Source organism: Falco naumanni, chromosome 3, assembly GCF_017639655.2.
Source record: "Falco naumanni isolate bFalNau1 chromosome 3, bFalNau1.pat, whole genome shotgun sequence".
Lineage (NCBI taxonomy): Eukaryota > Metazoa > Chordata > Aves > Falconiformes > Falconidae > Falco > Falco naumanni.
This window is the reverse complement of record NC_054056.1, coordinates 110,010,804-110,036,353: the sequence shown is the minus strand read 5'-3', so window position 1 is coordinate 110,036,353 and position 25,550 is coordinate 110,010,804. Positions and strand designations below refer to the sequence as shown.

General features: G+C 38.3%; 1 protein-coding gene across 5 annotated transcripts in view; it reads right to left on the bottom strand.

The window, feature by feature from the left end:
• The window catches only part of TRIO (trio Rho guanine nucleotide exchange factor), a 255,928-nt gene that overhangs the window by 80,226 nt on the left and 150,152 nt on the right, over positions 1-25,550 (bottom strand). For all 5 annotated transcript variants that reach the window (XR_005826742.1, XM_040585918.1, XM_040585920.1 and 2 more), the window contains exons 19-31: positions 24,229-24,343; positions 19,383-19,498; positions 16,008-16,130; positions 13,845-14,039; positions 13,619-13,734; positions 13,020-13,086; positions 12,138-12,247; positions 11,025-11,094; positions 10,470-10,559; positions 8,445-8,537; positions 6,157-6,268; positions 3,907-4,097; positions 512-613 (exon numbers count right to left, since the gene is read on the bottom strand). Coding sequence is in view for 4 of the 5 variants with exons in the window: in XM_040585918.1 (XP_040441852.1) it covers positions 512-613; positions 3,907-4,097; positions 6,157-6,268; positions 8,445-8,537; positions 10,470-10,559; positions 11,025-11,094; positions 12,138-12,247; positions 13,020-13,086; positions 13,619-13,734; positions 13,845-14,039; positions 16,008-16,130; positions 19,383-19,498; positions 24,229-24,343 (1,500 nt within the window). In the remaining variant the exon portion in view is untranslated. The remainder of the gene's footprint in view (positions 1-511; positions 614-3,906; positions 4,098-6,156; positions 6,269-8,444; positions 8,538-10,469; positions 10,560-11,024; positions 11,095-12,137; positions 12,248-13,019; positions 13,087-13,618; positions 13,735-13,844; positions 14,040-16,007; positions 16,131-19,382; positions 19,499-24,228; positions 24,344-25,550) is intronic.

The window sequence follows — 25,550 nt, the reverse complement described above, 5'->3', positions numbered from 1 at the left end:
CCCAGACACAAAACGTATAGGCACTGCATGTACTATCACCCAAAGGCAAGTATCCTCAGAAAACCTGGTAGCCCACAGAAAGATAAAAAAAATCTTTTGAAGTGTTTTGATTTCTGCATAAAAATATGGGCCATGAAGAACAGCATCACCACCAAACACCAACAACTTGAGTGTGAGATGTCACACTGATGCTGTGATTTGTTTGTGGCATATCGGTTGCTCTGTCAGCTAGTGGCTGAAGTCTTCAAATTCTACAAGTCTGTGGGATTAAACCCCTTCCTGCTCCAAAGCTGTGAAACCAAATTTGTTTAAATCCTTCAGCAGACCACACAGATTCCCGTCTGCTGTCAAGCCACCGAGTTAAACACCCACTACACCCTTTACACACAAAGGAAAATTAAGTGTCAGCAGCTGTCCCTCTGAAAGTAGGAAGTCATCGGCTGTTGCCTTCCCAACAAGTATGAATAACAAGATTTAATATAGACTGTACAAGCACATCTGCTAAAATTACCTTGAGAACAATTTTGTTGTCTGAAGTTGGTGTCCTTCCAACCCATAGAGCAAACTTGCAGGGGTCGCCTTCTACATGTTCTGTGACACCCAGTTCAGAAGTCTGGAATTCAGAAAAATTTGTTAGGGTGATATGGCTTTTTTTTTTTCCCAGAAGCCACAAAAGGATGCTAATATTATAAATAATTGAGCTCTGCTATTTAAAGACAGTTTTAGAAGCTTCAAGCTAACTCATATGCTAGAGAGAATCCTTTGTTCTGGTGGCAGCAGTAGGGTTTCTTCAAAAAAAAAAAAAAAAAACTGAAAACTTCAAACTGTTTTTCCTGTAAAATAACAATAAATAATAGCATTTATAATCTGAATACCAAATTGCTAATTTTACATTTTTGACTTGACAATAAAAGCCTTATAACTCTAAAAAAAGGTGTTTGGTAAAATAATGTGTTGGCTTCTAGTTAATTTTCATCAGGGAACACTCACTACTTCATGATTTTTATGTTTTCTCTCAGCTAAAATATGCTCAAGAATTCTCTTGATACCTTCTAAACCTCTGATCTCTTTTCTGCCAAAGGAGCCTCTCATAGTGTGTTTCCTTCCCTCTGAAACAGATGAAATAATTCAGAAATACAGTTTCCTTGGAGAATTTTGTGGGATAACTACATTAACAATCCGTCTCTGTGAATGTTCTAATGTCAAACCTTAATAGCTAATAATCATCCAAAATGTTTTCACTTTCCAACTGGAACAACATCTCAATCATGTGAATTGGCTCCCAGTTAAACAATTCATATAGGCTCTGCTCCAAAAAAAATTGCAAACTAAGAAACAGAGCTCAAAACTACAAGAGCCCTGACTCCAACAGACAGCTGCTAAGCATTCTCACATTATTAGAAGCTGTATTTTTCCCCTCATACACATCACCACTAGCACATACACAGTTCACTGCAAGAGATGTTGGATATGCAGTACCTGAGTAAAAGTAATTTTTCTCTTGTCTCACTTGGTTGACAGCTTGTTTTGTTGTTTTTTTTCCCTGCATCCCTAAAAAAAAACCCCAACTGAACACATTCACCCTTTTAGCTTTGTCATCTCTTTTTGGCAAAATGGACTCTCCTTCATTGAAATACTTAAAAGCCTGTGATGCATTTTAAACTTGACTCACTAACAACTTTCTGTGTTAAAAAGCTTGTAAAATACTTACTCCAACACTACATTATGTAATTCAAAGAAAATACACACTACTGCACTGCCCAATATAAAGTCTGAATGGGTGGGACAGTAAAATTTTTAGTGTCATTTGTCTTTTAAAGCCTAGTAAATTTAGAAGCCTTAGTACACTTCTGAATATTGTTTTACAAGGGACAGCTGAGGGGAAATGCAGTATAGGTCTGTACGGTTAGGAAGTGGCAAAGCAGACGCTGTTCACTGTCCCTTATGATTCTGGGAGGCATCAAGTGAAACTCGTGGGAGGGAGTCAGGTTCAAAACCCGACACAGGGAGGCTGGCCTGTGCCCAGTATGTAGCTGAGCAATACAGCTCTTTGCAAAGGACACTGTAAAAGCTGAAAGTCTGCGTGAGATCCAAGGACAAGCTCACAGAAGATAAACCTGTTGCAGGTTACTGCATAGAAACCACCTTCAGGTGAGGAAGCCCCTGAACTGCCAGTTACTGGTAGCTGGGAGAGTGTTCTGGCAAAGTAACACCTGCTTGCCTTGTTCCCATAGCCCTCCTTAGGCATTTGCTTTTGGATACTTTATTTCTTGCCAAACGAGTTCATCAACACGTTCTTCCACTACACAAATCATGCCACTGAGTTTCCTGTGCTGGGGAAACCATGATGGTCATCATGCCTGAAGTAAAGAGAAGGACTTCACTTTCGTAAAACCACCTTCCAGAGGTAGGATACAGGGTAACGTGCAAAAAAGATCTTTAGCTTGAGTCAACACGCATGCTTTCAATATCTGTATGGATGCCTTTTCTAAAGATCAGACTATAAGAATTGCTGTAATATAAGCTGCGCTACAGGATGTTTTGCCAAGCAGAATCTGAAGACAAAAAGAATGCTTGTATTTAAAAAATGAGGCACAATGGGAGTCTTCAAGATTTCCAGTACTTTTTCTAGGACCCAAAGATATTACTAAATTCCTGACAGAGGAACTGACATGATAAGCCTACGTGACTGATTTTTCAGCTGTCTCCCCTCCCACATAATGCCTTGGCAGCTGATGTTACCCTCCAGTACACCAGAAGTTTTTTGTATTTCAGGTTCTTGAGAGCAGCAAAGAAAGGTGTGATCAACAAAACAGTTGCAGCTGTGTTACCTGCTAGGTACCTTGTATCAGGAAGGAGAGCAAGTGTGGGCAATTAAGTGACAGAATATGCAAGGTAAGATCCAGAAAAAAGAGGTTTTATGAACAACCTGCTTTACCAGTTTGGACACAGAGGTGGGAGAGGGAATGATTGAAGGAAAAGGAGCTGAAGCTGGGAGAAAAATATTTATACCATCTAGAACTAGTCATATATCCTGACAGGATCAACAGATGAATAATATCTTTTCCTTCTCAGAATCACACTCTAAAGTAATTTCAAGTACTTGTTCTAAATTGTCTAGCAGAAAAGTTGGTCTTGCCTCCAACATATGCAGAGCAATCCATGGGAGACTGTCTTGTCCCCTGGCTACCTTAGCTTACAAGTGTGAATACTGCTCTCTCCCAAGTCATCTGATGAGACAGAAAGTTAAGGACATGAATTCCAGGGTCACATTTTGCCAAGCATACATGTACAGATAAGGAAAGCAAGAGAAGATTTTTAATTTTTTTTTTTTTAAATGGGAAGAGAAACATCTCCATCTTTACATTCTTTTAGTAGACCATAAGAGCTATCCTTTTATTTACAAAATGTTATTGTAAGACTGCTTGTCTCAGTGGACATTCTGGAATGAACTTTTCCATAACAAGGTGTTCTTGCCTTTCCAGATCAGTATGAGTAGAATATCCACCAAAATGAATCCTTAACATGAATATTACTACAACAATAGTGAACAAGCAAGATGAAGACAGTTTGTCAACTCCTTCCACCCTTCTGCTTTACACAAATAAGCCTTAAAGAAACAGCAATTACACACACAATTAGGACAAAAATTAGTCCAGCCCAATCTTGATTTTCCTTTGTCCTGACACACCAAGACTGCCACATAGCCTTCAGTAGTTACAATCTACTCTTTCTTCTCAAAAGCAGGAATAAAGCAGCAAACTTAAGATTCAGTCTACACATACCGAGGCTGTTCTTTCAGTGCAATATTAATAGTTGTTCTTCAGGGACATGTAAATCATCTGAACTTAGTTGCAGTGTAATCTGGACAGTTTTCTAAATATAATCACGTTCTCCCATACTTACAAATAGTTTACTCTTGTAAATGTACTTGCTTCTTCCACTGGAGTCCTTTACTTCTTTACTGAAAACCAAGGACATCTCAAAAAGGAAAAGGTGCCTCTCTCTTCCCTTTCGAATTAGAGTTTTTGGGTCCCACACTTGGAAGGATTCTTGAAGTATGAGCTCTCCCTGAGATTCTATATTTTCATCAAAGCCTAAAAACCCAGGGAGAGGAAAGGTTCACAACGAAAAGCTAATAATACGAGGAAATTAAAAGCATTCCTTCTGTTTATTAAGCGATATGACATTCATTCCGCCCGCTTCCCCCCCCCCCCCTACAGCTTGCAGAAAATGGGATTCCAAGAAAGCAATACTAAAAACAAGACTTGATTTGAACATTGCAATATACTAGATATAACTGTAGCTCAAGTCTACATCTAAATTTAGAGATCCAACTGTTAAGAAGTTTATCAATATCTCTGGCAGCATTTCACCAGTAAACAACAGATCCGTCTATGTCAGATTCTGGTAACCTCTTCCATAATGAAAATGATTTCTTTTATAAACTTTCTGCCACTATAGAAAATGAGCAACTTGCAAGGACAGAGAAAGCATGTCAGGTTGTTCTGACATCAGCAGGCTCCCAAAGGCAACCTGTTTTGGTGTACACCTTCCCTACCATGCATGCAGTGTGCATGCCAACATGTTCCAATAGGGGATGAAAAAAAGATAGCAACCTGGAGCTGTTGCCATGTGGTCAGCTTGCCATTGAGTCACTCCAGCACTGATCCACAATAAAGAAAGAGCAGCTGGTTTACTTATCTTGAGACATAATGTAAAGATGAAGATTGAGAACAACAATTTTACTTGCATTGTAGTGATACAGAGTTTTCCCCAGTTTAATACACAGCTTTAGAGTTGCAGGATAACAGAAATTACTCTACCATACTCTTCCAAGTGGTATTAAACTGCATTTTAAACAGATTCCGTTTGCCAATATTCTCTGAATAGAAGAGCACCATCCTTCTCAAAAAAATAACATTCTCACTATTCTAAACATGGCAAAAGTATGGAGAGCATCAGAGGCAAGTTGCATCAGGATATTCATTCAAAATCCTCCAGAGACATAAAAAGGAAATGTGCTCACTCACTGTATTTGTCTAACATAAGATGACGAAACAATACATGCATGCTTTGTTATAAAACCAACTTATGTAAAAGATTAGGATATTCTCCAGAGTCGCATTCCCAGTGCTAAAAGTTTATTACCAAAGCTGGTCAGCATTTATACTAACACCATCTCACAAACAAAGCATTTGGAACCAATCCTGTAATCTGATCAACATCCCTATTGTTTCAAATTGGGGGAGAGAGGTGATTTTGAGCATTCATGTGATCAAGGATCACACTGCAAACCATTGAGCTTTATAGTAACTTGGACAATACTGGGAATTCCATGACAAGCTTCATTTTAGTACCAGAAGGCAGAAAGGAAGAAAAGGAATATTAACTAAAAGCACCTGTAAGTCTTTATACAGCAACTGCAAGGTAAGGCAGCTCTGTTTTTATCTCAAAACATAAAAATGCCAAAGAAAACCACTTTTATTACTACATATATGATGGCACCATCACATACATGAAAACATGCCAGTTACAAAACAAATTTTGTCAGAAAGTTGTTCTAAGCACATAGAAGCAATTACATCCAACCTCCACTGTCTGCCATGAATATGATTATGCTGTTCTGGCTAAGGCTCAGGCTAAATTGGCTTATGCTGACATTTTACTGCCAGAAGATACATTTAATTTCAACCAGAAGTCTGTTATGGAACAGGCAGCAAACAGATGTGAAAATTACAAACTTCTTGGAGACAATTATTTGATATATAAATCAGCAAAAACCCCTCTAACACACTTCCATGCCTCATATAAAGAAGCCAAAGATACTGGTTGAAAAATTTAGCTGAAGTAATCATATCTGACCATTCACCTACCACATTTTAGGTGAGTAGTGAAAAACTTTCTTAGCTTACATATTTTTCAAATCTGCAGTGACAGAGCTATAGATGAGGATAAAAAAACATTTAAAAAATTAACAAAACTGTACCAGTTGTCTTGTCACAATTGATTTTCCTAAGTTAGTTTGCATTCTATATACCTCCAAATAAAAAGTATATAAAATACAAACCCAGAGATAAAGAAATATTTGCATTCTTCAGATCTTCTCAACATTTACAGCATATGACTGAATTGGAAAGTCACTTTGAATCCTACCTTCCAGCATGCTGAGGTGCATGGCATCATTGGCTCGCTTTGGCACACTAAGCATCACCTCCAGGCCATCCTTAATCTCACCTTTACCTTCTTCACAGCACGTTAGCAGCTCCTGCAAAAGATGAGCAAACATGAGTACTCTCTATCATATATTTCTAGAGTAATATGATAGGCAACCAAACAGTACTTCGAACAAGCAAAGAATCATTTTTGGCATGTAAAATCTTTTCGAACTTGTTACTCTGCCAATGACACGACAGCGTACTTTGTACGTATCATGCTCTGTTCTTCAAGGAGCAGCCCAGCTTTCAGCTAGCCACCTCTAATTTAAACAAAATCATCTGCTTAATAAGAAATCTTTAAAAGTTACATTAAATAAAACATTATTTCTGATAAGCACAGACACAGCTATCAGATGCAGCGTGACATCAAGGCTCAGAACACCACAGCTGCCAAGTTATGAAGACAGTGGAAAGCAGGACAGCACAAAAGGACTCCCTGCCTCCCATGTCAGTCTTTGCTCCACTGCACCAAAGACCTGCTCTGTACTAGTGCTGCTAAAATGAAGCAATATAGATTCTTTTAAGTATTCTCTTAATTACTCTACTCTGTGTTCACACAGTTAAAAGCATCCTACAGACAAAACTTTTTAATACAAACAAGCATTAACTAATGGACAGAAGTCTGAGAATGGAATACACTTAAGTACTGTAGTGGAATTTACGGCGATGCTGTTCCCTGCCCATTCAACATCCCACAGATACTAACATAACAGTGCCTGAGCTGATACTCAAATTTCCTCATATCCTTTAAGCATTTGAACAGTATCAAGATAAAACGTCGCTTACGTAACCAAAAGGGCATATTATGTTCCTTCTATTATTCAAAAGGCCAAATGAATTCATTCCCTCAGGTTAATTTCCCTTTTCCTTTTTAAAGAGAAAGCCAGGCAATTCCTACTATTACCATCATTACACTATTTTTATTTAACTGTCAATACCACCATCACAGCAAAACACTACATGATCACGCTTAGATTTTGCATGGCAACTCCACGCAAAAGTGAGTGTAACTGAATACCCTCCAGGAGGCACAGAAGACAAGCAGCTTCAATACCATTTGGAAAAATACGCAGAGAACTTCTAGAACCGTAAAATGCTTCAGCTATCTTCAAGCTGCAGGCTCTCCATCCTTCCATGTTTTATGTCTCTCTTCTTATGGGGGGCTGGGGGGTGAGGGGTGGGAAAAAACCCCAGCAACTACCAAATAAATCCATTTTACTATGTATCAAAGCCATCTGGCTCTACAACACCACTGGTGAAACTGATCTATCCCACCATTTCAATAATGTAGCAGCTAAGGCATATTTAGATTTAAAAGAAATAATTGTTGGAATCAATACCCCAACCTCTCTGAAACAGCAAGTATTTCTGTAAGTTGTAACTTAAGCAAGTTGCACCTTTTTGCAAGGGGAGAAGAGACAGTAAGTTTCAGTTTAAAATGACAGACTTGTTTCTATCCAACTTGACTTGAAATAGCCTGTAATGTTTTTCAGAATTTTTAAAAACAATCAACCATGGCAATTCTCAGGTAAAAAGGGGAGACAGATCAGTTACAGTGCTTTTGGAGGCAACTCTTAAAAACAAGCAATGTCACCTACCAGAGACCCAGCGCAGTACAAGAACACCGCTGCTCAGTCAACAAGATGTGTCCACGGAGTGAAAGCTCTAACTACAGGTTTCCAGAAGTTTTGTTTAACAGCTATTATTTACTTGACATTTCCAGGCAAAATTGTAAGTAACAAGAATGTGCAACAGTTGTACTCAGTGTGTGTGTATATAGGCACATATATATATTTATATGTTTTATAGATCTTATACATTATAGTTTTACAGATATTAAAAAATTACATATTTTACAGTACTTAATACCATAAACACAGCCAACGGCTCACCAAAATTTGTTGCAGAAACCATCACAAAAATGTGCCTGTCTATGTGGCCATAAATTTTATTTGTTTTTACTCTGGAAATGCAAATTTTATTTTCTAAGTAAACATTAGTAGAGAGGTATCTTTTTTGATTTACAGGAATCTGGACAAAAAGTGGCTTATTTATGCCTTCTTTCATTTTCAATGGTCTCCCAAAAAAATATCACAGCAATTTTTGAGGCTGGCCAGGATACTGTGGTCTTGGAATGCACAGTAAAACAGCCCTCCTGATTTCAGCAAGAGCTTTGCTTTCTTAAGAAAAGCAGATTCAGATGAAGAACTCTCAATTAGCACTGACCTTTAAAAGAAGCTGGTATTTTGTTATCCTTTGGACAGGTTTGATAAGGTAAGAGGAGATAGAGTTGGCCAGTCCATGTCGCTGCTGTATCTCCTACATGAAAAAAGCAAACATGTGAAGTTTGTGAGCACCAATACTCAGATATAGCCTACTTTGAGGGCTATGCAATAACACACATTAACTACAAATTCTATTTCAGCAAGGAGAAATAAAAAAAGACAGGATGACAAGATATTCCAACTACAGTACAGATGTTGTCCATCTGCCTGCTCACTTTGTACAAATATTACCTCCAAGGGTATCTGTGAAGCATTTTAACAAACCTAAATACAAATAGCAACAATTAGGGATATTATGTGGAAACATGTGGAAACACCTCTTTTTAAAAAAAAAAAATTAAAATCCGTATTTCTTTTGCTACTTGCAAGACAGAAAAGAAAAGAATTTCAGTGTTCCGGGGAACAGCCAGGACTCTCACAGGAAGGCTGACGTGGAGGTTTCTTGGCATCACCTGCTAGTTTAACTGTTACTACTCACGGGAAGCATTTTCCCCCACAAGGGGGAGCACGAACTAACATTTTCTAACTGATCGCCAGAGGTACCAAACATTTAAAAAAGAAAACAGGCGCTTAACATCAAAAAACAGAATGACCTCCATAAAGCTAAAGGAGGAAAACAGAATTAGATGATAATTAGACGAGATAATAACAGATTTCAAGTACTGATCATGGTTGAACTTCACAGCCAGTGTTTGCCATTTATCACAGTATCAGATATATTTTAACCACAATTTCAAACAGCAAATTATGCACCACAGCTATGTGCTTTCTAACCCTGATTACAGAATCAGAAGCTCCCAAGATGGGATATACATGATGTTTTCACATGGTCCAGCGGTGGCATCAATGGAGGCTCTTGAAGATACCTGTGCATAACGTTAGGTCTTCACACTTCTAATCCACTTTAGGTGGATTAGACAATGGACAGCTCTTGATACGTTCGTAAAACAGAAGGATCAATGTGCGCCCCTTTGCAGGTGGTGGCAAGAAATTTCTAATACAGTTTTATAACAGTCCTTTGCTATTTTTTAAAATAGTATTTACTAAATGTTTCTTTGAAATTTTTTTATCGTATCTGTCTGATTTCCTGTAATTTACCTGCTCTTCTTCAAACACCGAAAACTTAACAGAGGCTTCACAGAAAGTCTTAACTTTACAATGTTTAGAATCCCCATCTCCTCCACGATAGGCTCTTGAAATTAACCCCAGGAAATCCAGGGATTTTTTGCCTGTTTGATTTCTATTACGTCCTTCCCTCTACTTCTACAAACAATTCTAAAAATCATTTGTGGTGTCGGTACACAGCTAGTGACTCAGAATAGTGGAAGAGGAGACAAACAGAGGTAAAGAGCACTCTAATCAAATTATCTGCAAATACATGTTCCTCCAAAATTCATTCAGTGTGGCCAAAATTCCTCCCCAAAACCTCTTAACAGCTGCTACATTTTGGTCCTTTCTTAAGTAGAGTTATTACGCGTAGACCAAGTAACCTTGGGACTGAGTAAGCAAAGTGGTTGGTTTAGCAGCTCTGAACAATGGCTGTCAACTGATTTACCACTATATACAATTACAATTCAAAGGTGCTCCAAAATTTTAACAAAGATTTCAATCTTTATTACGTACAACACAAACTAAGCACATCAAAATGTTAAGATTTGCAGAATGTGCTTGTGAGAGCTGAAAATTCATGTCTCACAGTAGTTGCTGCCAGAACCTGCTTCCAGTTCTAAACTGCTCTGATATGTGACAGTGACTTTTACATTTGATTTGACAGCTTTATGAGACCAACTGAGAAATAAAAGTTAACCATGTGAGATACAAGATTGATTTTCTTAATCTGACACTAAATTTCAGGATTAGTACCAAGAAACTTGCATTTTCCTAAGAAGAGAGGCATGCAGCATAACTGCAAGTACATGATTCAAACTGCAAAGGCACACTTTTAAGATGAACATGAAGTACTTACATCAAAGTATGCTCCTGCATGTTCTAATATCAGCTGGGTAGAATCTGGCTTATTTTTACAGTAAGTAACATACATTTGGAATTTATCCGCCTGCAGAACAAAATGCAAATTTACACGTTATCAGAGAGCATCATTTATGTCTCAAAGTTTTTGCAGTTATAAGAGAGCATATCTTCTCTCTCAAGAAATTGAAATACATAGAATTATTCTCCCATTTAAACTGGGAGCATAAGAAAATACATCAGGCAAGTAAGACTGAAAACAGCAGCAATGCATGCAAAAGGAGATTATTCATAGCTAAGACAAAGATACCAAACCTGAATTCAGCTTTAGGCAACCTGCATAAATTTCAAGAGCAGCTAAGCATTGGCATTTGACAGCAGTGCCTTAATTTTTTTACCCCCAGTTAAAGATACACACATTTTTGCTCAAATTTGAAGGAAGAGGTACTTTTACAAGTTTTACAAATTTTAAAAGGGACCTGAGAGCAAGAATCCATCCTTTCATGCTTCCTATCTCTTTTGTTACTTCTAAACATAAGTCTGACTTCATTACCCAAGTAACAAAGCAGTGTCCAACATCTTCTGGTAACTGTTCATATTTTTCCAGCTCCTTGAGGAATATACTATGGGTAGAAAAGAAACAAATAGTATGCAGTACATGAAAGATTTTTATTAGAGCAGCTGATATTGATCTATTGTCTGTGAATAATGGTGGTTAGAAAAGTTGCTATTAATTCATACCAACAGCACGAGTTAAAGAAATAAAAGTAACAAGATTGAATAAAAATGTGTAGAAACAGAACGAATATAAAAAGTAATTCAATACAAGTTGTGATGTGAAGATGAGAAATTGATCCAGCAGACATCCAGTTAACACATAAGAGCACATAAAAACTTAATAACTGCTGTTGTTCTCCATTAGGGTTTCCTACTGTTTCAGCTTCAAGAAAAGTTTAGCTTTTATCTCAAGACAGAAAGGACATGACCTGCTTTTTGGATGCTTAAGTTAACACAAAGCCTACAATGGACTGTAAAATCAGGTTCTGGAATATGCTAGGTATATTACTTGAAGGAATCATAACCCAATACAAACACCAATGAATTAACAAAGAGTTAAGACTCAGAGCAAGACCTCTGTACACCCATCTGCCTAGGAACCATTTCAGAGGAAACACAGTGGACAAGCCTCTTTCATGCCCCATGCTCAAGTAAATATAACAATGGTGGGGCATCTCCACAGAAGCTTCAAAGAGCCAAGAAAGAGTGGGGGGCCCTACTCCTTCCTACTAGCAGTCACACTTGGAAAGCAGGAATGAGGGTTCTGAAGAAATGGCAGAGTCTTAAATTGATGTGCTATATCTGTATTCTACTCAGTTCAGTGGTTTCCATCTCTTTGGAACAACTGGAAAACCTACAGCAAAATTTTAATGTATTCAAATCATTTCTTAGAAGCTGAAAGATGTCCGATACTGAAAACGACCATTTTTAATGGTGTGCCTACCTGGCTGCAAAGAGCAACAACAGTTTAGCAATGCAAGAAGAAATCCTTTAGATTTTTTAATGGAAACGTGACCATTATTCATATGCACAGTATTTTCATTAGGAAATCCCTCAGGTCATCATTTGGATTTAGCAGTAATATGGAAATGGAAGATAAGTCACTCACTTATTGTGGAACTCATAGATTTCCTGCATGTTTCCAAAGATAATGTGTTCTTTGTTTACAATACCAGGTGGGATCTCCTCGACTCCGCTTGTCATTTCCCATAGATATGTCTGCCCAGAACAAAAAAGATGCATAAGAAGTCATGATAAACTCTGAACAGAAGCACCCAGGTATCTGTAAGCATACATTCCTGGAAAAAATTGGGGAACGATCTCAGAGCATCATCTCCAATTGTGACAGTACCTGTTGTGTCAAATATAGGCTGTGATTTTGACAGTAAGATCCAAGTTCTAAAACTGACAATTTAACATAGTCCCTGAGACTTCATCATTTAAAATGCATAGTGTTCTTGACAACCTCTAATGCTTCAGGATATTCCTTATCAAGGTCATGTCTGCAGTCCAGAAGTTCATGTTTTGTGCAACAGCTAATACTGAACATTACTTGCTTCAGTGAGACAATTACTGGGCACTTTTCCATAGAACCTCTCTGAATTTCTATTCAAAAAGTCAGCCAGTAGCAGAACATGTGATACAGATAATAAGAGAATTAACACAAGCTCTTCTCTACTGCTAGCAAAGCACATACGGTAAACCCCTCCTTTTTCCCTCCCCTCTCTAAAACTAAAACCCCTCCACATTTATGAATTGGGAAAAGAGCAAATGCTGAAACTCAGTACTGACAAAAGCAAAACATACAGGATTAATTCCAAAGTGGCTGTTATCAGATGAAAATCTAAGTTTCTTCTTAATAGTGGAAGAGATACTTAATTTGGTCCTACAACTGCAAAGTAATCATGCTCTGCTGTTAAAACCAGAAGAAAAAGAAAAGCAACGGTTTGAATCCTGCCTTCAAAGATTAGTAAAAAAAAAGTAAACTTACATCCATGCATTCCCGGAGGTCTCTTACGTAAGCCTTTTCTGTCTGAATTAGCTCAGCCATAATGAACCTTAGGTGACAACAGAAAGAATAATCAAATCTCAGTCTGTTAGATCATTATGAATGCATAATAACAAGAATCCATCTTTCTCATCAACTTTTGCTTTTTCTATTGCTGCAAGAAAAATCTGAGAACTGAAATGTGAAGAGAGACAACAGATAAAGGAAGCATAAGAGGTAACACCCTCCATTACTAACCAGTGCAAAAAGAAATAGGGAAGGAGATGGAATTTTTTCTCAAATGCTTTTCACCTGCTACAGTCATTTAACTGTTGTCTTCCCTCCTCCCCTTACACATTTATTTCACATTATTTCTAAAAAGAAAAAAAGCATATTGAAAGAAGTCTAACGTAGTTTTGAATGTTTAAGATTCTGACATGCTAGAATTATCCATAAGAACAAGCCATAGGAGCTATTAAGCAATACCACTCTCTTTTTACCATTTATCCAATTCCTAAGCTGCCAGACAAGCTATGACATTTGTTTCATTATCAGGACTGATTTGTGCATTCTCATTGATTATAAGAAAATAAATGTATTACTCTTTCCTGCGGGCAGACTTTCGTTTTTCTTCATTAAGCTCATGAGCAGCATCACGCAGTTTCACCTCTGACCCAGGGACACTGGCTGGGATTATATCCAGCTGCAAGCTTTTGCTCTTTATTAAAGAAAGAAGATTTGATTAAGGAAGGAGACAGTAGAAAACAATAGGTAAATCAAATGCAAGCAAAGCTTGTTTGTCTGTCATCACAGTAAAATTTTTCTTACCGATTTATTGGAATCTGAGGAAATACCCAAGGCTTTCTCTAAAGAGGTCCTGTATTTCTCCATGCGCAGGGAAAAGTCTCTGTACCTCTTATCCACTGCTGTGACACATTTTTTAATCTCTGTTGCATGAGCATGCCCTTTTTCACAAAAGCCATCAGCCAGCTGTATCAACAACTTCACCCTCTCTTTGGTTTGCTATGAAAACAGGAAAATATTGAACAGTTACTAGCTCTACCTGTCATGAAGGGGGTCATTTTACTTAACCTGCTACTAAGTGCAGCTGGAGAAGCCATCAAAGAAGCTAGCTTCCTCCTCTCTCTTCAGAACTCCTCTAAACTGATAGCTTTTTTTGTAACAAAACTAGCACAAGATGGATATTAGTTTCCTTGGGTTTTATTATTACATGACTAGAAGCAGGTTGTTTATTTTTCTTTCAAAAATTTGCTCTGTATCTAAGCCAGAGATTAAATTCTGGTAGCCAAGCTTTTCAGAGCATGGGTATTCTCCCTGCATCAATACAAAGGGGGTTTGATGCCAAAGAGGATATTTTGTCCGTTATCACTGAAGCACTCATATTGGACCTAGTGCACAATCTCAAGAATCTACCTCATTTAGACATCACTGAAATGGCGATACGGCGATAAATCTTGTTACATGCTTTACACTTTATCAGATCAAGACTATATTCTTTAGATCACTTTTATATTATGTTTTGTTGTCATACAGTTGTTTAAGAGAAACTAAGAGAACAAGTAGCCACCACTAAATCTGTAACTAGGCACTTTTCCCAATTACCAAGCTGCGTAAGACTATGCAGTTTCTTTTGTGTAAATGAATCATCCATAATGGATGAGTTTATACCTCCACCTCTCTCTCTCTGATACCATGTCAAAGTGCACTGTCAGGGCCCTTGGTAACAGGGAGTTAAGCAAAACAGCCAATAAAAACTTGACTCATGTCAGTTGGAAAATCAACAGTGTTTGTCTGTCTCTTTTTTTTTAAAAAAAATAAATTCTTTTTCTTTCCTAATGGTCCCTCATCTGAGCATTTTTATTTTCTATGGAATTAGCAAGGGCTAACACATCCTCCCAACAGGTAGCGAAACGCCAAGGGAGTGACAGTAACAACATCCTTTCAAATCGGGCACCCACGTCATCTGCTGACTGACAGAGGAAACAAGGGGGGCAGTGGTGCTCTGCATGCTGGAAGGGATCCAGCAGAACAAAGGCTGGAGCAAAACTCAGAAAGAAGAAAATCCAGGTTTGAAAACCAAAAGTGATTTCTGTTCCTTCTGGATTCTTTTCTCTCCCTTCCTATGTGTCCCATCTACAAGTCTCTTCTCTTCCAAGGTAGTCAGTCCTTCAGACAAATGAACGCTTGCTTACTTTCTTAGACTGTATTATTTCTCTAAGAAGACTGGAGAGTCAAGAGACAGAAATAAGTGACACTTCGAACATGCGACAAAATGAAACACAGAAACAGACACAGCTACATTAGCTCTGGTACTTCAATCATGCACTAGTTGCCTTTCACACGTGAAAACTGGTGAGCCTCCCCAGTGACATCTGCATCTCCGTATAGGCCCCTAGAGATGCAGAACAATGTCATGCTGCCATGGCTCGAAAAGTTACAGCAGAACCACAGAATACTTTAACAAAATGAGTAACCTAACAAGTAAAGCTCTGATTTTTCTATCTTCTAATTAAATCACAGCTGAATAATAAAACGCCTTGTTGTATTTTAAATCCTAAATGAATGTGCACTAATCCACGGACGTGAGGATGCAAAAGTGGAAGTCAATGGCCCTGCAAGGTTTGTAGGTTTTTTTCAAAAACGTTTTAAACTACGTCACTACGATTCTGTCATGAAAAATCAACAGCACATAGGGCTAAGAGAGTTCCAGTAACAGCAATTATCTTCCGATTATCTTTTGGTTTATTCTGTTCCCAGCAGAAATACAAAGAGAAAGCTATTGCAAGTAAACAGATATTTATGGACACATCCTCAGGAGGGTTTGATTTTGGTTGTGTTTTTTGTGGGGTTTTTTTGTTTCCTTTTTTTTTTTTTTTTGGAGGGGGGGGAATAATTTGTGGTTTTGTGGTTTTTTTGGTGGGTTTCTTTTTTTTTTTTTAGTTCTTATATAATGTTATTTATTTCTTTTACCTTTGCTGTGATCTGAAATTCTTCATGCTCTTTTAACAGCTCTTGAGTGTGCTGGATAGTGGAGCCAGTGGAAGTATGTGTGGATAAATAAAACTCTCCATTGTCATGAATCCACTCCAGGGCCTAAATGAAGCATTGATGAAGGAAAAGTAACAGATAAGGTAACATACTTTTGCCAATAGAAACTATCTGTAATCGGTATTTCACAAACACAGATTTCCCACAAGTAAATTCTACTGTATGTCACTTGTGGCAATCTCTAATACCTCTACAACATCAGGTTGAAATAATTCACTTTAATTCAGTGACACATGAATCTGAAAACTTCAGAGCAGTCCTCTACTACAGGACTACAGCAGTACACTAATAAAAGGTTCTAACTGACTTTGTCTACAGTTTTGTTAGTATACTCCCCAACCGAGCAAAAATCACTTTCTTGGTACAACACAGGACAGCTGTACTCAGATATACATTGTCCAACCTGTAAAACAACTTGTAATAAAACTTACATACATTTGTATGTAAGACTGACAAATGTGTAGGCTGAACTTTCCAAGCACATAAGATGCAACTGTCATTTCACTCTGTAGTTGACATGTATTCCAGCCTCACAAAGTATGGTCTGTAGTTACCTGTACTCCTAGAAATTAAACCTGCAGCAGCGGAGGAATGTTGAGATATATCAGTTAAACCAATTAATGTATGTATAGGTAGTAAAAGACAATTAACTAAGAACTGCAGACTTAAACAGTTTTCCTTCCACATCCTGGCACCTTACTCTCTCACTATTACGAACCATGCTGATCCATGTTATTATCTATGTTCTGCCCACATTAATATTTGCTGCCCTCTTAAGCATAACTCAGTGGTTGCAAGGAATCCTACTCTCTGGCTACTGGAAAAAGAGTCTTCTCAAACCGCAGCATAAGAGTAAAAATAAAAAAATGTAACAAAAGACTGACATTATCAAGTTTTTTTGCAGCTCTACATACAGGCTACTACAGCAGTATGCAGAACCACATGAACTTAGAAACTTCTTCATTCTGAAAAAGCCGATACCAGATGTTCAGAGAGTTTAATACAGCTTGTTTAGAACTGTCTTGTTATTAAATGCATGTGTATCCTCTGTGTCTTTAGTAAATACGTACAGCACTGGACAAAAATTTAATACTTCAAGAGAAAAAGTAGTAGATTGCTAGCAGGTCCTCCTTCTTCCTTTTCTTTCTCATGCTTCCAGTTACCCTTTTCTCCATTCACATTACCAAGAACGGGAAAAGTTCTATGTTGGCGGACAACAGATACGTCTATTTCAAGAGCATAACCTTACACTGAATCAGCAAAGGCATTGTTCATATTATAATCGCACCCACAATTTAAGCTCAACAAGGCTGTGACTGAACAACATTGATTCTCTTCCTTCCACTTCGGATGCTTTTGCCTCTTGGTATAAAAACCTGCAAGTGAGTAGAAAGCCTTCAAAATTCAATGCTGAACGTGAATGCTAGGGTACCATTTACCTAGTCACATACTTGTGCAGATGCAAGCCTGTTGCTATAGGCCTGCGCATTTCAAAAGTCACTGATGGAAACAAACAAACAACTTTTGGACTACTATCAAGAAAAGGGATATTTCAACCAACCACCTGTACGATACTCCTTGTCATTCTAATGTTGATCTTTCCAAGTAAAGAATGACAAGGACAAGCAGCACAGCACAGTTGATATTAGAAATTACATTTATTTTGATACTTCTCACTTTCAACTTTTTAACCTCCACCTCTTTTTGGTGGATTTATTACACAATGCTGGAATGAATGATAAACAAAAAACTTTGCCTCCCCAAATGCTGCCCTTTTTGTAAATTTTTGGCAGCTCTCCAGAGCCACAATGACAGAAAGTTCATCTTAATGTTAATTCCTACAGTTTAGATGAGCTCTCATTTCATGTGAGGCTCAGGATTGCATGCTGAAGACAAGTATCTCCATACAAAAACCGGGAGCAATCAATTTAGTGATCAGGTGAGCCCTTAACTCTGGAATGAGTTGAGAGCCTGCCATTTCACTTGCAAACTACTATGGTATCTGCTCCCACTGCAGGGCATCAAGTTCTGAAAGCACAAAGAATAGGTTCTTCCAGCTTCCAAACAAAAATCTAAATGAAGACAACATTTCCATTTTTTGGCTAATCAGTGTGGAGTCCATATATGGTTTGGTTTCCTTTGCAAGGACTGAACTGGTGATTGCTGAAAAACGGGATTTACAATGAAAACGCTGACAGATCTTTATCTCCAGTATTTGATTGTTAGCAATTGCTATACAAAAGCAAGTAGGTCATGTGCTTGGCAGAGGCTGGAGTTAAGGCTATTCAAAAGTGGAGTGGGGGGCAGGGAAGGGGTGGTGGTGGTATTTTAAAGAGGTATTAACCTTTAACTTTACTCCCAAAATTTATCTCACTTTACTTTCTTTATGAAAGCATGAAAGACAGACTTTAGGAATCTTTCAAGAGATCAGAACAGACCACTAGTATTTAAGCTACTGTCTATACTGACTCTCAGAAAGAAATAAAAAGTTAGTTTTTTGAGTTCTGTACAGTAGATCTAACTATATTTCACACCATGGGTGTTGGGTCCTTTTCTGTAGAAGCGGAACAGATAGCTTCCTTTCTTTGTCCTATATCCAGTTTAAAAAAAAAAAAAAAAAAAAAAAAAAGTCGTAAAAAAGCATTGCAGATCATTCCAGTCACCAATTCTGCCTCGGAACCTCCTACTTATTTTTATGGCTTGTGTTTTAATTAGTGAGGGAAATTTCTGTGTGTGTATTAGTTACTTAATAGCTCTTTCCAGGCTGATAAATTCAACAAAATACAAAAAATACAAAGAGGTGGTACCATGCAAGAAACCACAAAAAAGTACACGCATATTGCAAAACCAAAGTCATTCAGTTATTGTTTAACGAGCTATCCAGCTTGTCAGTTTCCTAGACCTGCCAACTGACTTAATTATATAAAGTTTTTTTCCCCCAACATCTGTGTAAAATGTTGCTGTCTGTTATCTCCCTGGTCAAATCAGGTGTGTGTGTAGAAGTTAAAAAGTGTAACAAATTGTCAAATGCAAGTTTGCAGAAATGAGATTCACCAGTACCAGATCAAGCTGGAAGAAGCAAAACACTACCTTTAAGTTACAGCAGTAAAGACACCCTGCCTCAGTGTATTTAGCTGTTCTGTATTAAAGGAAAAGCAAATTTACTTTATATTTTAATCATTGATCTTTCTGCCATTTGAAATACTAAAGTCAAGGGTAAATTTGTTATTGTGGGACAAGTCAGTGTTTGTTAAACCTTGATCACAACTGAAGAAGATTTTTATATAAAAGCCTCACCTGTTTGGCACTTCTTTCAAACACCACATACTGTTGGCATTGATCAAGACGTCTTTTACGCATGGTCCAATAATGCAGCACACGGTTCTCCCTCTGGAAGAGTTCATTCAAGATATCTGAAGAAATGTAAACAGTTTCAACAGATGTTATGACATCCAATTTTGAAATATCACGTTAATCAGCAGTTCTTTATATTATAGAATTTACAATCCAGTTACTCTTTCTGTTACTCTTTGTATTGCTCTTTCCCCTGATATTCATGACACAGTGTTCCTTTTTCATTATTATTTACAGAAATGTTGGTTAAAGAAACTAGAGATGCAATTAAAACTTACTACTGACATCTTTTTACTCTCAAATATTTTCATACAAAGGATTGCCACTGCTTATAACAGAACTGAAAATGTAGCCTGATAAAGATGGTTCTTGGCATTTCCTCAGAAAGAACGAGCATGAGCAAGTAATCACAACATGCTTAACATCTCCTATTAATTGCAATAAAAAAACCTCACCTTTTCTGTATAGACCAGTCTCCTAAAAAATATTTTAATAATTTAATACATGTGGGCAAATACATAACCTTAGGTCACTACACAAACAGATGCAACATAAGCAGATATGAAATGCACAGAAACCCAAGTAATAAAAAACCCCAAACCAACAGCAGTGTAACTGAGTAAAGTTGACTTGTTGAAATGAGCGTTCTTTGAGCCTTGAGAGAATTTACAGGTAATCAAATAATTAACTCCACAATTTGTTATTCCATTCCTGAGTATCAGAAACTGTCTGCCACTGCAAAGTCACATCCAAATTCCACTATTAACCTGCAGTTCCACATATCTGGCTTATAAATTCTTCCTGGACAGCAAAGACCTTTTGCTTATAATATGCACAAAATTTTTGCTGAACTCTGCTCCTTTAACTCTTTTTCTTTTCTTCAGAGAAATCCTAGCACTTTCTTGTGAAGCTGACTTCACCCGCTGCTTCTTCCAGAGCAGCAGCCCTACCAGACTTCGTAGCTCCTGCAAAGCCTGGTGGCAAGCTGCCCACACACGGAGACCGGGACACTCACTGTCTCTGCCAAATGACCCTGTTGGAAGTGCACAGAACTCAAGGGGAAGTTTACTACAAAACAGGAGAGAGCACAAAAAAGGCTCATTCTTCACGATGGCGCTTTACTTGCTTTTCTACTTACACCCACAGCCAGATACGCCTCATAATGATGAATGGAGGCTATCCGGTGCTAGGCCACTTCAGGCCTCTGCATTCCCCTGCCCCACTGTGTGGGTCCAACCATGCCTTACATCCCAAAGGCTAACGACTTCAAGAAACAGTTTGACAGAGAAGCTCAAATAAAGGGAGTCTGAGGAGAAAACATCTATCAGCTATCTAGACCAATTATAACTGCCTGTCACAGCCTCCTTAAGGATTATGAAACCTGTCTGCAATGCTGCCAACATCCTCCTGCTTGGAAGCACCGTATTCCCAGTTGCCACAGAGTGCTGAGATCACCCAGGACTTGCTTTTGGTTGGAATCTGGTCACTGTGGCCAAGGTTTTCTTCCTGCTGGGCAGGCTACCCTCAAATATGCCTCAACTGATCTGTCCCCTAGCCAAGCTGTGAGCTGATCTGCTATGAGCCTCACCTGCCTTCTCAGCTTTATTTCTGCCTTACACCACCTCCAAAACATTTGCTCAGAATATATGCCAGATTTTGAGGGGCAAGGGTTGGGGTGGGACACAATTATCATTATACAATGCAATACACCTAACTGGACACACCATATAAAAAGAGACATCTCGAGAGTGACCCAAGCAAAGTAGTTCTGACAAAGAGCAAGCAAGGTGAGTGTAGCTAATTGGAACAGCATTTGTTCCGTCAGGACATGATACAGATGGCAAGGCAGTGAGAGATATTTGGCTGGGCACTGTTAGTGTTACTGTCATTAATTTCCTGGACTGACAAGGAAGAGCAAAAATATTATATAAAATACTTGAAGGAAAATACAGAACATCAGTATTTAATACTATGTTTGGATGAGCAGCTCTGTCTCAAGGCTCCTGAACTCTAAGTCCCTGATGTTGTTATTTTCTTTGATTCCAACATTCGTTAGAATTGTTTCCTAAACTTTCAGCTTATTCTCCAGGCTCGGTGAGCTTTCAGCTGTGTCTATGCACCACGGGCTCTCTAACAACCAATCTAAAAATACGAGCATCACTAGACAACTTCCACAGTATGTTCAGTCTCAGCCCATACAGCACAGACAGGTTACAAAGAAGCACACAAAACTAGCAACAGAAGCAAACACAAAGATGATCCATTTCTGAGCTTACAACTATTGTCAACAACTGAATCCACCTGCTTTTAGTTTTAGGCCACAACTCCTTCCTAAAATATAGCTTTGGCATGGTGTCTGACAGTACTTGGATACTCTGAGCTGCAAGTCAAGGAAATTACTTACACTGGTAAAAAGAGACAGAAGGACTTCTCAGAGTTCAGTACCATTGTGATAACTGTTTCCCATGAGGCATGTGCTTACCTAAACTTTTCCTAGATTTTTTTAGACATTGCTTTTCTAGACATCATAATCTGCAGCTGGGAGTACCATCAAGTATGCCATTGAACAAGGTTTTTGAAAAACATTCAGCAGTTCTGCAGAAACTTGAGGGTTACTCAAGGTTTTTAAAGTGTTCATTTATATACTATATACTGATCACAGTCTGACACACTGTTTCAAGCATACACCCGAGTATGAGTGTGTAACGGTCCAGCAGAACACATGTAACCTCGACTGCACCAAAATGAAATAACGCACTATTTTTTTCCTCTATTTAGAAAAGAGATTGTTTTTTTTCTTACATGCATATTTGAACAAGAATACCAGAGATTTTTAATTACTCAGTTACCACCATACCACTGAGACCTCAAAGGAAGGAGTCCTCACTAATTTTTTCTTGACTTACGTTTAATTCTCAGAAGCATATATTATACGGCATATGGTGGGAACAACTAACTCACTACGTTAGAGCACATAACATTTTTTTCCTGCTTGGGGATTTTTGGTGGGTTTTTTTGTTGCTTTTTAAACATATATCATTCACCCAGGATTTTATATGTACACAGAACATGTATAGCATTATGGTTCTGACACATAATTATTCTTAAGGACGTTAGCTGAGACATTTCTGTATTTTCCTCATCTGAACACATTTACCTTTCCCAGAATGACTGTTTCCACACAAATGTCAAAACTGAATTTTTAAAAGTGTCTAAAAGCCCTAACATTTTTCTTATACTCTTACACTTGCAAGTGTGGTAACCAAAACTTCCTGCTTGCTCCTGCTTTGTTTTCTTTGTCCTATACTAAGAGAAGAGCTAAGTGACAGATGTTAGCAACATTTCAGTTATGGATACCGCCAGCATTTGTGTTGAGATTTTGTACAATTCTATAAACGTTGGCGTCTTGGGGGCAGAGGAAAAAAACAATCCTTTCCCTCAGCTCTACATGCTCAACATTTCCAACTGCCAAAATCCAATTATTTCCTTAGAGCTAAAAGTATGGTCAACATGCTATTATCTTCCTGACATAAAAAATTCAACAAAGGTTGATTTTCAATTTCAGTACTGTCAGGTACAGGGGTAAGTTTAACACAAACTGTCTTTGCCTTAGAGTAAAGGGAAGCAGTGAGCATGTCCTTTTCTAATAGAGTCATCAAGTAATTTAGAGTGGAATTGACCTCTGGAGGCTATCTGTTCCAATCTCCTCCTCAAAGCAGAACTAACTTCAAAGTTTTTCAGGAGCTTGTTCAACTGAGTTTTAAAAATTCCCAAGGCCTCTCTGGGCTACCTGTTCTACTCAGTGCTTTCTCACTCTTGTTGTAACAGTTTCTCCTTATATCCATTCAGAACTTCCCTTGCTGCAACTTTTTCCTCTGGTCCTATTGCTGTGTTCCTCTGAGTTGGGCTCCATCCTCTGCATAACTCCCCTTTGGGCAGCTGCAAACAGCAATTAATCAGACAATTAGACTTCACTGGTACTGAGTCTGTAGCATGGCCTGAGTGTTCAGTCACAGCTTCAAAACTCATTGAGCAGAATACGACTGGCAAATAAATTAGTAAAATGCAATATTTATTCCTGAATCTCTCTGACCTCTGTTCCACCTATCTCACCCATCAGTTACGCACACACTACTAATTTCTGTACTTCTGTCCCTGAAAGACTTACAGATTTCTCTCTCTACTCCATTCCCCACAGTGCACGTTGCACCTTAAAGCTGTACTATATTGAACTAATCCCAGCAAAAGCAAAGCCCCATGTAATAGTTTTTTCCTGCCTCACCTCAGCTACTACTTATCTACGCATCTAATTTAAACATGAAGTCCTATACTTCATGAAGTTCCTTAATATTGATTCAACTACATGAAAGGTCCAAGGGCATCATTCAAGGGATTATCTTGTATCACGCTGGTACACCCAAGGAACTCGCAGAATGTACCACACTAACAGAGTAAGCTTGCAGTGATCAGCTCCCATTTGGCTTCAGACCAAACATCATCACGTGGAAGTTTACTATCTCATTTTCTCAACAGAAGTAGCACATTTGAGTCTCAAATTGAAAGAAGATTAAGTGTAAGCAGGAGATAAATTCAAAGCAACTTCATTTGGGTATAAGAGAAGTTGATGACTGGCAGCTCCTTCTAAGTGTGCGAGGAATTTTAATTATTTCCTGTTAAGTCTGACAGAACCCTTTCCACTTGGGCAGGCAGGCTTCACTCCACCATCACACACACCACAGCATATGACGATCACATTCTTTGGGAAAAAAAAGGATGAGAAACCCCTTACTCTTCACTTGTTGTTCAGGTGCTTTGATATGTGTCACCATCCCTGGCATGTTTACGCTGTTCCTGTGCAGGTATTTCAGGAAGACATCAGCATTCCTCCGAGCCAGTGTGCAAGCCTAGAGAGACAGCAGTATTACTTTATTTGAAGATGCACAAATACACATCCAGAAAGAGAGGAAGGACCTTCCCTCACCCCCATCCCCTTTTTATGCATTTCCCACCCTCTCCAATTTTAGAAAAGGTTGCTTGTTAAATCCTTCTACAAGTAAGCCAACTCAATGGCTAAAATAGTTTTCCCAAAAAATAGCAGTTGATCCTTACTCATCCAGCAGTGGGGAAAAAAACCACCAGCTCCAAACAAAAACAAAAAAACCCAAACAAAATGCTATACATTTTTATCCAAAGATCCTGAAAGGCAACTGCCTGCTCTAGAGCTTTCAGCACCACTCACAAAGAAGTTTGTTTTGTGTATGTGCCATGTGCCACGGATCACCTGAAGTTACTGTGTAAGCAGAGTGCACATGCTTACATACTCACCTGGATACTCCAAAATATCCACCAGTACTTTAAACAAAAAAGTAAACACTTCACTGAACTGAAACCAAAAGCGCTAAAATATTAAGACATGCCCTTAATATATCAAGGCAAGGCCTTGAGAGCTTTCAGACCTTGCTGCTGTATTGCCAACACTCAGCTCAGCTGCCTTCACCTTAATGTACACCAAGTACTACACATGGGCTTGCTGCTTTATTTTTAATAAGCAGAACATGAAACGCTACTGTAAAAGGTTACATAAATTAGCACGGTTTGAAGTAATTTCTCAAATTGTTTTTAAACAAAGACTGGTAACTCACACGCCAGCTGCAGAAAGATCTATTTGACAGTACAGTCAGATCTATGTTAATGTATTTTTGAATGTTCTCATCTGTGCATGAGAACAAAACGGCTTTTAATAAAAATAAGATTTATACTGTTAGTAGTTTTTCAAGGTGATGCTGGAAAGAGCCTTTGGTTACAGGGTTAGTTACACTGCTTTGCAAGCATCCGTTACACATTTATAATCAAGCTTCTCCACTAGGACACTAGTTGGAATGGAAACCTTTCATTTATCTGCAGACTACCATACAAACCCAACTACTCCCACATGCTTGTCTAGCAATTTCCTCCTTCTGTACTCTACTGTAGTCCCAAGAACATCTGAGAGCTGCCCTGATGCACAGGCAGCAAAGGCACTATGTGACTGTCACTCCTCTTCCAAAGCAGCAGCCTTTAAGCATTCTTTAGAATGACAGCTGCTCAAAGCAGTGATTCCCAATTCCTCTT